Raw genomic sequence first — 12,640 nt, forward strand, 5'->3', positions numbered from 1 at the left:
TATTTGTTAGAATGAAGTTTTGTTCCCCAGTTTGACCTGCGGATGTTTTACTTGGAATTTAACAGACCGCCAATCCTCGTTCTTGAAGTCGAGGAGTTTTGTTTTACAGCACTGCAGAGTTGTTGGCTACGAGTAACATTTTGCATTTAACGAGTTTGAAGAATTCTTTTTTTTTTTTTTTTTTTTTCAAAAAACCTAAAACACAACAGTAAAAGCGTGCCCTTTCTTTATTTTCATATCTTCTACAGGGATCATCAACAGCATACGTGCAGCTTTAGTTTCAGTCTTTAATTTGCACAGTATCATGTAGCTGTGAAATGCATAGCTGAGACCCATTGTACACAGTTTGTGTTTCGAAATGAGCCACCATGAAACTTTAAAAACACTGAAGCGGGGTTGCAGACTAACTATGTAACATTTGGGCTTTGTTATCTCTGTAAACACAGACACACATCAGTCTGATTTTTCATTTAACAAAATATATTTTCATATAAGTCGTAAAATGCCATTTTGTCCCCAGAGACATAACATTACGAAACATCAGAGTTTCCTCCCTTTGAATTTTGGTGGTCTTAGAGATGCTATCTATCTTAAGATAAGGAGATTTGCTGTTTGCTTTAGCGGGAGACAAGTGTAGCATTTGTTTTTTCTTTCGGGGAATGTTTGGGATTGGCTGTTATCGCCATCATGTTTTACACACAGCAGTGAAAGAGAGACGTTCATGCAGCCAGGCACACAATGACACCGGGTTATCAGTGTTACTTGGGCTTCTCCTGCAGTGAACCCCCCCCTCTGTTTCTCAGGGAGGGGGTCCTGCCCTGAAATTTGTTTGGCCTGCAGAAGAGGTATGTCAGCCGGGGTCTCGACTACCACTGAGGACACGGAGGTCACGCTCTCTGTATGTTTTTGAATGGGTAATGGGCATTTTCACATTTCACACAAAGACACTATTTAAGTTCGGATTCTCAAGTTCCCACATTCAGACTTTTACTTGTTTCTTTGTACTGAGCTAAATCAAGAACTTTAACTTTCTACCAAATCTACAAAAATGTTATTTAGAGATTTTCTTTTGACAGTTTATCACTGAGTTTTCCTATTGCGGTGTTGTTGTTGTTGTTGTTTTTATAAATAAGGAAATTCAACAGTATATCTGTGATGTCCCCTTTTGCTGTCAGAGGAAACGTTACAGAATTTACCCGTTTACTGAAATGAATTAAGCCTACATTTGTGCCTTATCCTGAGTCCAAAAAAAAATCCAATGATTATGGAAAGCTTTTTAAATTACACGTAAGATGTGTACATTTGATTTTGAGTGTGTGTTTTCTGCCAAGCTGGAAAGGCACAAAGAATCCTCCAGATTTGCAGAACTAGGAATCACAAAGTTCATACACTGGAACTGAAACTCTGCCACGATGTTAAACTGTATTAGATTTGAATTTGGTTCTGTACACAAGAGCTCATATCCTCATTTAAGTGGACTGAAGTGGAAAAACTGACAGTAAAGTGACCTTTTAACGAGGTCAAATCTTTAGTCGATCCCATGAGAAAAAAACATACATGCTGCTTCTTTGTATTGTCTGAGACCTAAAAAAAAACAATAACTTCCTTGCCTTTCCCTTGGTTAGATATTGATTGTGTGGCTACAAAGGAAACACAGTTCAATTCAGTCAGACAGTGATTGGTTGTGCTCTTTCCATTTGAGCTCTTTTGTTCTCTCTTCTGCTGCAACTTACTGAAGCAAGAAGATACTGGTTGTTGTTTTTTTCAGCTCATATAGAATCTAGTAATGAAACAGATCGCTGTGAAATGCCCTTCGCTTCCTTCCCTTTGTGTTTGCAAGCACAACAGGACTTGAAATAAAAGTCCTCATTTAACGAGGCCGTCGGGGCGTGACATTCAACCTAGACACTGTTTTCAGATTGTGTCATGTTGTTTTAACTTAACAGACCGCAAGTCATAATTCTTCAAGTTGAGAAGTTATGTTGTAGTACTAAATATTTCATGGCCGTGCTACGAAACGATGTCTCTATTATTTTCTCTGCGACCTGATATCACACCAAAGAGTGTAATACACATGTCAGTCCAATAGATAATACCGTGTCAGTGTCTCGTTTGGTCTCGCCCGGGGTCAGGAGATGATAGTTTTGGTTCAAATAAGTCATTTTCCATAAACTAGCGTTAAGCATGTCAAGTAGGTAATTTAAAGTAGGCTACATTGCACGAGTTAAATACGTTATGTTACACATGTAACTTACGCGTTACTTAAAAGAAATCCCGCATTGCCTTCACTTGCGCGTCGTTCGTCCTACCGCCCCCCGAACGCCCCCTCGCTGAGACGTTGCTGCTCTTTGTGCTTTGTCACATGACCTCGTTCCGCCACCGTGGTCAAACGGGCACCTCCTTTTCTCGCCCGGGAGAAGCAAAACGTGACACTGACACGATCTCCTGCGGCGGACTGACGGGTGAGTCGCACACTTTGGCGTGACACCGAGCTGCTGACACACATCACGGGGAAAAAAAACATTAGTTTTACGTCTATTGACTGTGCATTCAATGTCTGACAGCTTTTCTGCGATAGACTTCAATTGTTGTCCAAAAACACATCAGCAGACCATCCTGCTGCTGTAGACACTCGGTGGCACATGATATCTGCAGCTGACCATAGACCCAAAATAAGAACACTCCATGTGCAGCTCTTACCTGTTTTAGGAAATTATTATTATTATTTTTTTCAAATACAATAATTTATTTGTGACCAATTTTTGGGGGGAAAACTTTAGGAGGAACCAGTTGGCTTAAAGCTGCAGACGGTGGGGAATATGAAAGTTATAAATACTAAAGAAACAAACGAACATATCATTAGTTCAGTCGTGGGAATTTGTAGACAATACATCTTCATCTGCGAACGGAGCACATCTGTTGTTTGTATGTTTTGACAACAAGCAAGTGCAAACATTTGAGTGGGAACTTTGATTCCAAAATTGGTTATCTGAATAGATGATGAACACGGAAGGCTAGAAAAAAAAAAAAAAAATGGACTCGCTTACTTATAAGTGGATTGTCTCATGAGAAAACGCTGAATGCCACGCTGACATTACAAGTATCCTTTTTGTTGTTTTTGACCCTGCGGGTCACTTTCCCATCCACAATGTGATCTGCTTTACTGTAAGAGGTACATATTCAGGCTGAAGCAATGAAAGTCTAATTAAGCTGAGCAGAGTGAAAACTGGGCCACTGTGACAATATCTAACGGAGACGGTGGGAAAAGAGGTCACGCGCCAACTGGATCGAGTTTTCTCAGGGAAAATTTAAATTAAAACAGCGCACAGCAAAAACACAAAGAACAACAACAAGAAGGATCTCCACAACAAAGTGGTCTGGTTTAAGTAGGTTGCGTTCAGCCACTTTTCAAATAATGCAACTCACTGTGGTTACCCACGGCAGCATATTTATGGCCTATGGAGAGTTTATAAACACATAAGGAAGTAGGTGGTGAAAGAATGGAAATTTCCTTCTCCATTGTGAAATTACAATTTAGAGTGACAGGACAACAACTACAGTAGCAACACTAAACTCTGTTCTCCAAGTAACTTCCTCTTTACATTCACTGCAAATGTGGAAGAGGCAGAGTGGCAAGCCGCACGTAATCCATCTCAAAGTAGTGACAACAAATACAACTTGAATAAACAGTTGCCCAGAAAATCAAAGCAATCTGTGCTTTGGACAAACAACACAGCAACTTACAGCAGGTCCAGATTAGAAATGAGATCCACCAGTGGAGGCGAGATGGGGAGATCGATTACTCCGCGGTTTCCCATGATCCGGCCTCTCTCCGGGGAGCCCGGGCTCCTGCTCCGGCGCTGCGTGGGTCTCTTAACTGTCATTATCGCCGATGGGAGCCACAATAGGTCAGGGAGATGAGATAACATTGTGAGCGGCAGAGCAGCAGGTGAGAGGCTCAACGGGGCACGATTAGGTGTCCGGGTCCCAGGGTGTAGCATTGCCCGGGGGCCTCGGGGGCCTCGGCCCCGCCATCTGCCGGGGTGAATTCCTCTCGCTGGCGGAGGAACCGCTCAATAGCGGCGCAAACTGTTGCTGCGGGGCGTTTGCTTTGAGTTCCTCCCGTTTCCTTTCGTAGAGAGAAGTTTTGCGCTATACAGTTCTTTTGTTGCACTCTCAAACACAAAGTCAAAGAATGCAGAGGAAGAATACACTGAAACTCCTGGTATGGGTGGTAATTCTTCTAATATCTGTTGTTCTTGTTGTGCTACATCTGCTGTGTGTGTGTGTGTGTGTGTGTGTGCGCGTGTGTGTGCGTGTAAGAAGACGCTCCACCTGCAGACTCAAGTCACCGGACATCATCTGAAAGTGGCACTTGTTAGATACGGAGTCCCGATTCGGCTTTTTTTTTTTTTTTTGTCCGGATTGCAGGATTGGAGGCTCCGACATGAGGCCATCGCTCAGCAGCAGCACACCCCGGGGATGCTCCGATGACAGCCACGCTAGACGCTTCACACATGACCCGAGAGGGCTGCTGCACGCAACACCCCCGTCCCGCGACCCGCCGGCACCAGACCCCCGCTTTGATCCGATGACGCGGTGTAAAATTGGAGATGCCCGGCACATCCGCACACATGCCAGACGCTGCAGTCTGTCAGACGGGACAGGCGTGAACACGGCTCAACATGGGAATATTGAATTAGGAGCTGTCGTGTCAATTTAGGAATGCGCTCGGCTTACAGGCCGGGCCAGGTGAGCGACGATCAATCACGGCTTCGCAATGGGATACGCTTCGATGTGGAGCCCGGCGGGAATCGAACTGGCGGGATTAAAACGTCGCCCTCCGGATCAGTTTCACTCGGGATAAGAATCGGCAGCGTGACGAGCGCTCGTCTTCACAAAGAACCGACGCACAGCAACAGGAGCATCTCTGCGGCCTTGATAAACGTGCGAGTGAAGAGCGGCAGCCGCATCTGTTTGACCGCTTTAAATCAGTTAAGCAGGTCACAGTGCTGTTGTCGAGATCAGACACTGATTACTGTGACCGCAACCTCCAACCTTCAAGTCGTAGATCTTGAAATGCTCATTATTCGCACGTTATACACTTTCACTAACTTTAACTGACTTCCAGCTGTAAGCTCATATTTAATAAGTAATTCCAGCCCGTAACACTCGGCCATTTGTTTGTTGCCTCGTGCCAAGTCACTATTTTTTTTTATTCTCAATAGGATGCTGTTGGACATGGGTCTGGTCTCTGGTGGAAGAACATTGGTTGTCTTTGTGCAGATCTGCAGGACTGATGACGTGTCCAGATGTGGACGGTGACCCTGTGCTGACCCACAGTGTTCCCGTTGTGCACCGCGACGGTGAGCCACTGGATAACGATGGCTTTAAAGATTGAATGTTATATTGCAGAGTTTAAAAACAACAACAACAAAAAAAACAGGGAGATGTAAGTCCGAGGTTGCAGCAGAATGCAGTTACCCCGACAGTAGACTTATATTTCATGCAGTATTGTTTAACATGATAAATCTCTATGGGAATCAAAGAACTCCGGCACGTCAGTGCTTTCAGCAGACAGTAATTTACATAATGTCCTACACATTTGTGACAACTGAGACATCCAATCACAGCGGGGATTTCAACAGCAGAAAAATATGAACATAATGAGCCACTCTGTCAAAACTCAATTATTTTGCGGTACAACACAGGAAAGTTACACTTCAGATGATATTCGCAGCGTCTCAGACCCGTGGTGCGTTTAGGGGAAAGGTAAGACAAATAAACAGCCACGTTTCAACAGTTTGACGTTCAACATTCGCCTCCGTCCACAACCGCTTCTGCACAGTCTGTTTTTCAGTTTAAACAACAGACCGCAGGATGAAGGGCTCTAAGTCACAGCCTCGGCTCCTCTACAGTCCATATAACAAGACCTCCATCTGTTCAGTCCATCAGCTCCGGTCTACTGCCGCTGTTTCTGCTGCCAGCGGCCTCCAAACGGAGCCGGGACGAGGGTCCGGCGTGGGGGCAACGCAGCGGCCCACCCCGCTGCCTTAAACTCCCGCTGGGCTACCAGAAGGCCTCTGTTTTGACAGTGGCCGTTACCCTCATTGGGTTGACCCTCTGAGCTAACATCCGTGCCTTTAGATACACAAGTAAGTACGGCCGCAAGTACGCGCCGCGACACTGGGTAAACATGTTGGCAAACTGGAGGAATGTGAAGCGAGACTGCGAGTCTGCTGCCACAGACAGACGAGAGACTCTGACTGCATTTATGAAAGCGTAAACACCGAAACACTTCTCATGCCGATCGCAACGATGTCAAACAGATCCATTTCGTTTTACAGATATCTGTAAAGAAGGATCCTTCGATACGTGACATTATGTGTGAGGAAAAAAAAAAAGGTTAGGCTGTGGTTGCCTTCTTCTCTTAGGTTGCTAATTCATGCTTTTGTTACTTCCAGACTAGATTATTGTAATCCCTCGTTCCCTTGTGGTCAGGATTTCCAAATTACACATTAGAAAGCCTCAGTTGCTGCAGTGAGAGTACCGACAGGATTTAACAAGACAGATCATATTTCTCCTGTTTTAGCTTCTCTTCATCGGCTCCTTGTGAAATTAAGAATAGAATTTAAAATTGTTCCTAAAAGCTCCATTTTATCTCAAAGAGTTTAACGAACCACGTCGTACCAACAGAGCTCGTCGCCCTGAGTGCCGACCTGCTTGTTGCTCCTCGAGTTTCCAAAAGTAGAGCGGGAGGCAGCGCCTTCATCTTCAGGGTCCTGTGGACTCGGCTCCCAGTTTGGGTTTGAGGGGCAGAGCCCTTCTCTTGGCTTTAAGATTAGACTGAAAACTTTCCTTTGTGATAAATGTAACCAGGTGGTATAATCCTAAATTTAAACATACCTTATTTGCAGGAAATAAACCCCAGTAAATGAAATTGTCAGAGTTTTATACTTAGCTAAAGTGTGTGTTGTAAAGCAGTTTTAGAATTTGTTCGTATGTGTGACATATTTTTGGATTATTATTATTATTACTTTTGGATCTTTTTTGATAAGAAATAAAAGATTAAAAAAAAAAAAAAAAAGGCCCACAAATTTAGCATTTGAAGTTGTGTGCACAATGTAGCCCCGGCTTCACAAAGCTTGTAGTTAGGGCTGGCTCCTGTGACCCTGTCATGCCTTAGTCATGCTGCCATAGGCCCAGGTTACGACTTCTGATTTTGTTTCCTTGGTTTGTGATTGTAAAGTGTTTCCACACCATTTAACATGTTTATTTGACACATAATTTGGTCATCTGCGGAGGATCTGGTTGAGCCGCCACGTTGTGATGGCTTGTGCACTAAATCTCCGTCTTCAGAGTTCACCTTCACCTTTTGGTGATTCCTCCAAATGGGACCTTAAGAGCTGTTAAGCCGAACCGTGAGATGATCCAAGGCTGGCTTCTCCATCACTGAGATTAACACGACGCTGGGAGATTTGTATGGGTCATGTTTTAAGCCTCGAAGGTGATCATAAAAAAAGCTTTTGCTTGTCACGGAATCCAGAAATCTACAACTTTATCCTGCGTGTCAGAAGCTTGGAGGAACTCTTCAGCTCAAAATGCTACAAATGGTTTTTATCTTCACTTTCTGATTAACAAAAAAATTCCCACACAGATCAGCTGATAGGCAGCAGCTACACCAGACAGCTCTATCTGCGCATATCCATCACGGCCTGACAGTCGGCTTGGGGTTTTGTTATGGTTGCTCTGGCCTTTTTGAGGGCTCAGACCTCTGCCCTCAAACAAACACTCTGTGGGGGTCATGCGTTGCACTCATGTGGGCTGGGTGGCCTGCTGGGCCGTCACGCTCCCTGGGGTGTCTGCTTGTGAGAGGGCCCCCGTTATTCAAGGAACATCCTGAAGGCCCTCCCGCCCTCCCCTAGTGTCTGCTGTGGGGAGAAGGAGCTGGGAAAGCCCCGGTACACAACAGAGGGCAATTTGTGGTTTGAAGCTGGGAGACCGTAAACACTGCAGCATGGGTGGAGAGCAACATTACCGCAACAAAAAGAAAAAGCAAAAACTGTAATTGAGGGAAATATTTGTTTTTTTTTGTTGGTTTTTTTTCCCATTGCAAACCTTCAGACCAAACAGATGCTCTCTCTCTCTCTCTCTCTCTCTCTCTCTGCTAATCATTAAATGACGGGGCGACTTACACGGCTGATCTCCCTCACCACTTTCCCCTCTTCACGTCATCACCATATGGTCCGCATTGACTAGAGCATTGGGAAGAAAACACATCTACCGCATCAGCTCAGCAGACAGACGGAGGAGAGTGTGGGAGGGGGGTGGTGGTGGTGGTGGTGTGGGTGGGGGCGCGGGGAGAGGTGGAGTGATGATTCCCATACAGAAATACAGAAAAGCCGCCATCTCCTCAAGTAGAAATAAGGACACATTGCAGATGAATCAGCTGACGCAGACCGGCGATGAATGCGCTGAGATAGATCCACGCCTGTTGTCGAGCACATGCGCGTGTTCGTCAGGACCTCCTGACGCTACTGGGCGTCATCGTGACAGCAACAAGGGAATGTGAGGTCACAGGAGGTAGGATTACAACAACACAGACAATGTCAAAGAAACACGTGAAGCTGGAAGCAACCTCAAACTTAGCGGAGTTGATAACAACGTCAGCAGACTAACCGAGGACGAGGGGACATTTAAAGTTGCTGATGATGATTATTATTATTATTATTATTTCCGTCGTGGTTGCGTTAGTTCATGTTTTATTCACAGCTGCAATGACGCAATAAAACTCTCCATTTTTCACACCTACTATAACTGAGCTTTACTTTAATGATGCCGTGATAAAAACTAATCTCATGTTACTGCTGTTTAACTCAAGATTTATATCACACATGATGGAGCTTCAATCAACATCGGTCACTCGCGGAAAAGCATTTCTTCTACACAGCCAGCACCGTCGCTATAGAAATTCAATAATTCATGCGTGAGTGAATGAACACAGACATGAGTTTCTCCAGTTTCATGATGGATGTGTTTGGACCGTAGTGTGGATTAAAACACAAACCGGGCATCTGCCGCCCTCTGCTGGACACATGTATATAATAGAAGTGTGAGGAACTTGGGAACCGCTGGGAGGCGCTTTTACGCACAAACGCCGGCACGATGCTGAAAGGAGATTCTGTCAAAATGCGTCGTCACTACACTGACCTCCAACCCAACACACTCTTAATGTTGCAGGGATGAACTTCATTATCACCTCAAATCTTGTTTTCTTCACATTTATTCCCAAATTTGGTCAATCCTGATAATGTCGGGGTACATTGAATAATGGAACAGTTGATTGTGAAATCACTATTTGGAGGAGCTGTTAACCCTGACTACATAATGCTCTTTGTACGACGTCAGAAGACAGAAAGGTGGGAAAGAACTGGTTTAATCTTTAGAAATGTGTTTTCAAAGCTTGTCATGTTATTTGTTGTGCTAAATCTCCGTCTTAAAAGTAGGTAAAGCTGTTAAGTAAATATAGTGGAGTAGAAAGTACAATTATTTCCCTCTTAAATGGAGTGGAGTAGAAGTATAAAGCTGTATCAAACTGAAATACTCAAGGTAAAAGTATCTTCAAATTGTAATGCAGTGGTCAGGAATTTGCCACATAGAAAATAATATTGCATGTTAATGAAATTTGGGGCAATAAGACTTCTCATAAACTTTATTAAAAAAACATCTATACACTGTTAATGCAGTGGCAATGCTTAACATTTGATATTAACCATATGAACCCTGGAAAAACAACTTTAAATAACTTCAGTGTCCCCTCATGTTCTCTGCATCACTAGTAGCCAAAACTTCATTCATCTAAATTTACATGCTGGATGTTCAAACCAGGAACCAGATTAAACGGTTGGACTTCAACAAGCTGTGATTGTTTGACTTTCAAAATCAATGTTTCAATTTAATTATGAAGCTGACTGAATTCTTCCATTTCAAATGAAGTCCAGTTTGTAACACACCCAGTGGTAATATGACAAATGTACCAAGTCAGCTTCTTCTTTTTTTTTTTAATCATGCTCTCTCAGAACATTGAAAACTCTGGAAATAAAGCAAAACTGATCGTGTAATTCGCGCCAAAACCAAAGACTGTTAGGTGTCAAAGACAAACAGCAGAAAAGGCCATTTAAACAAGGTTTTTTTTTTATTTGACAATGAGACAAGTTGGCCAACAGCAGGCTTCCTGTTCAAAGTCACACGCCTAAAACTTCTGGAACTGCTTCTTGGCTCCTGCAGCCTTTGTTACTTTGAGGACGTTGAACCTCACGGTCTTGCTGAGCGGTCTGCACTCTCCAACGGTCACGATGTCGCCGACTGTGACGTCTCTGCAGGAACACGGTCAAAACGAGTGTTAGCGGAGGTTCGGGTACGCCGAGGACAGATTTCACTGCGTTTTGAGCACGAGGTGAAGCGCTAAGCTGCATCAGTGTTTGCCAAAGGCGGTTTCGTCAGAGCCGGAGCTTGGAAGACCATCGTGAAAAAAAAGCATCATTTGCAGCAAAACGGGACACTTTACGGCGCGTCCTCGTCACGTGAACCGACAAACGTGTTTGATTCACTGACAATTCAAATGTGACAAAATTAATGTTGCAGTTTGAAAAGTGCAGGTTTTACACTTTAAGCTACCTGCCATTAAACCTTACATCAGACAGGAGGCAAAAAAAAATAATAATAAAACTTTACCAGACATTGTACATGCATATTTCTGTGAAAATATTCAAGTCAAGATATAAAACTTTCCAACTATTCCATGTTCGCGAAAGCGAGACCCTGAATAAAAAGCACGCGAGAGTTTGTAGTACCTGAAGCAAGGTGACAGATGGACAGAGAGGTTCTTGTGCCTCTTCTCAAAGCGGTTGTACTTGCGGATGTAATGCAGGTAGTCGCGTCTGATAACGATGGTCCTCTGCATCTTCATTTTGGTCACCACACCTTTACAGACACAGAATAAAAAAATAAAAAAAAATAAAAACCGTGTTAAACAGCTTCCTGTGGACATTAAAGAGATCAGAGAAGGATTAGGGACACGGCTCTTCCCAGTTTTTTGTCACTAGACTGCATCAGTGTTGCCATCAGGCGCTGTCGTCAGAACCCGAAGGGCTTGGAAGACCATCGTGAGAAAAGCATCATTTGCAGGACAGTGACAAATAAACAAATTATATATATGTATATATATAAAAAAAGGGAAATCAATACATGATTTGTGTTGAGTTGGAGCGTTCTGGCTTGGATTGCTTCATCAGTCTGAAAATTTCACGACAAGAAAAACAAAACTAAGGCATCAATACCCACAAAAGGAGGACGGACGCACGTAATGCAGAAATAGAAAAAAGGTCTTGCCTATTAGATTATTTTATTTCTATTCAAATGTTTGCAAGATTCAAACAAAGACTGCAGCAACCCAAACCAAAAGACTTTGAGTAGTTTGAAGGTCTGTCACGAAGTGAGATAAGATTGACTTTACTAATAATCCCACCTTGGGGGAAATTCGGTAAAAGGCGTGATTACTGACCAGAGAGAATACGACCACGGATGGAGACGTCGCCAGTGAAGGGGCATTTCTTATCAATATAAGTTCCGTCAATAGCCTGTGGAGGAGGAGGAGGAGGAGGAGGTGTTCGTTAAGAGTTGTGACACATAAAATACCAATCCTCAAAAACACCCGAGCCATAAATCACAGCTTATTGAACTGCATCAGCTTTGCCAAAAAGGCATTATCGTCAGAACCCTGAAGGTTTGGAAGACCATCGTGAAAATAAACATCATTTGCAGTTTACAATTAAAATCTATGATAATATATTTTTTTATTTGATTAGTTACCTCTCTCGGGGTTTTGAAGCCAAGACCGACACTCTTGTGGTAGCGGGGGAGCTTCTCCTTCACTTCCTTGCCACCATCGGCAACCAGAACACGCTTCTTGTTCTGGAAGATGGTGGGCTGTTTCTGATAAGCCCTCTCGGTCTGCAAGGAGACAAAAAGAGATCCGTCATTTTTTTATTTTTCCCCCCACCTACAGATTTCTCCACCCCTCAAGTCTGACTTCCTCCGAATAAAAAGACTTTTGGAGAGATCACCCGAGGCTAACCGAGTTAGCATCGCGGCTACCTCAACGTTGCACGAGGTCGGCAACAACAAATGTCACGTACAAAACTGCGGACTTGCGGGTTTCAAATGGCTCAAAAAGACGTATAAGGACAACACAAAGGCATTTACGTTACGTTAGCCTACTTGTATGGTTATTTGAATGTAAAAAAAATGTCGATTTCTATTCACCACGCCGTTTCGCTAGACGTACTTGTGCATCCGCCATCTTCGCCAGACGAGTCGTAAAGAGGCCCGTGGATGCGCGCGACGGACAGAAGACTCGGTGGCACCGGATATGACGTCATGTAAAGGCGAGGCTAAAAAAAAAAAAAAAAAAAAAAAAAAATTGTTTTCACAAACTTTTCTGACTGATACGACGAGTAAGCAACGTCACACCACATACAATTTCCATTGTTGATTTACAGGCTGATCACCGACAAAGTGTCATCCGAGGAAAAGTGTTGAATAAGATCTATTTAAAAAAAACAAAAAAAAAACATCGTCG

The 12,640-nt window shown here is 43.6% G+C and overlaps 1 protein-coding gene and 3 non-coding genes across 4 annotated transcripts; all 4 read right to left on the bottom strand.

The window, feature by feature from the left end:
- Nucleotides 1–10,176: 10,176 nt before the first annotated feature.
- On the bottom strand, nucleotides 10,177–12,452 carry rps11 (ribosomal protein S11). The gene is made up of 5 exons (XM_069714740.1): nucleotides 12,347–12,452; nucleotides 11,872–12,012; nucleotides 11,564–11,639; nucleotides 10,854–10,983; nucleotides 10,177–10,376 (listed from the first exon to the last, which is right to left on the bottom strand). The coding sequence occupies exons 1-5, from the start codon at nucleotides 12,359–12,361 to the stop codon at nucleotides 10,253–10,255; spliced, it is 486 nt and encodes a 161-aa protein (XP_069570841.1). The 5' UTR covers nucleotides 12,362–12,452; the 3' UTR covers nucleotides 10,177–10,252.
- LOC138630425 (small nucleolar RNA SNORD35) lies at nucleotides 10,466–10,548 on the bottom strand. The gene has a single exon (XR_011311639.1). It is a non-coding gene; the product is annotated as a small nucleolar RNA SNORD35 (small nucleolar RNA).
- On the bottom strand, nucleotides 11,103–11,186 carry LOC138630424 (small nucleolar RNA SNORD35). Its single transcript, XR_011311638.1, has one exon. It is a non-coding gene; the product is annotated as a small nucleolar RNA SNORD35 (small nucleolar RNA).
- LOC138630423 (small nucleolar RNA SNORD35) lies at nucleotides 11,737–11,822 on the bottom strand. The gene has a single exon (XR_011311637.1). It is a non-coding gene; the product is annotated as a small nucleolar RNA SNORD35 (small nucleolar RNA).
- Nucleotides 12,453–12,640: the final 188 nt, after the last annotated feature.

Source organism: Brachyistius frenatus, unplaced genomic scaffold, assembly GCF_029030835.1.
Source record: "Brachyistius frenatus isolate BFR_SWC_R1_liver_20210118 unplaced genomic scaffold, ASM2903083v1 Contig_134, whole genome shotgun sequence".
NCBI lineage: Eukaryota > Metazoa > Chordata > Actinopteri > Embiotocidae > Brachyistius > Brachyistius frenatus.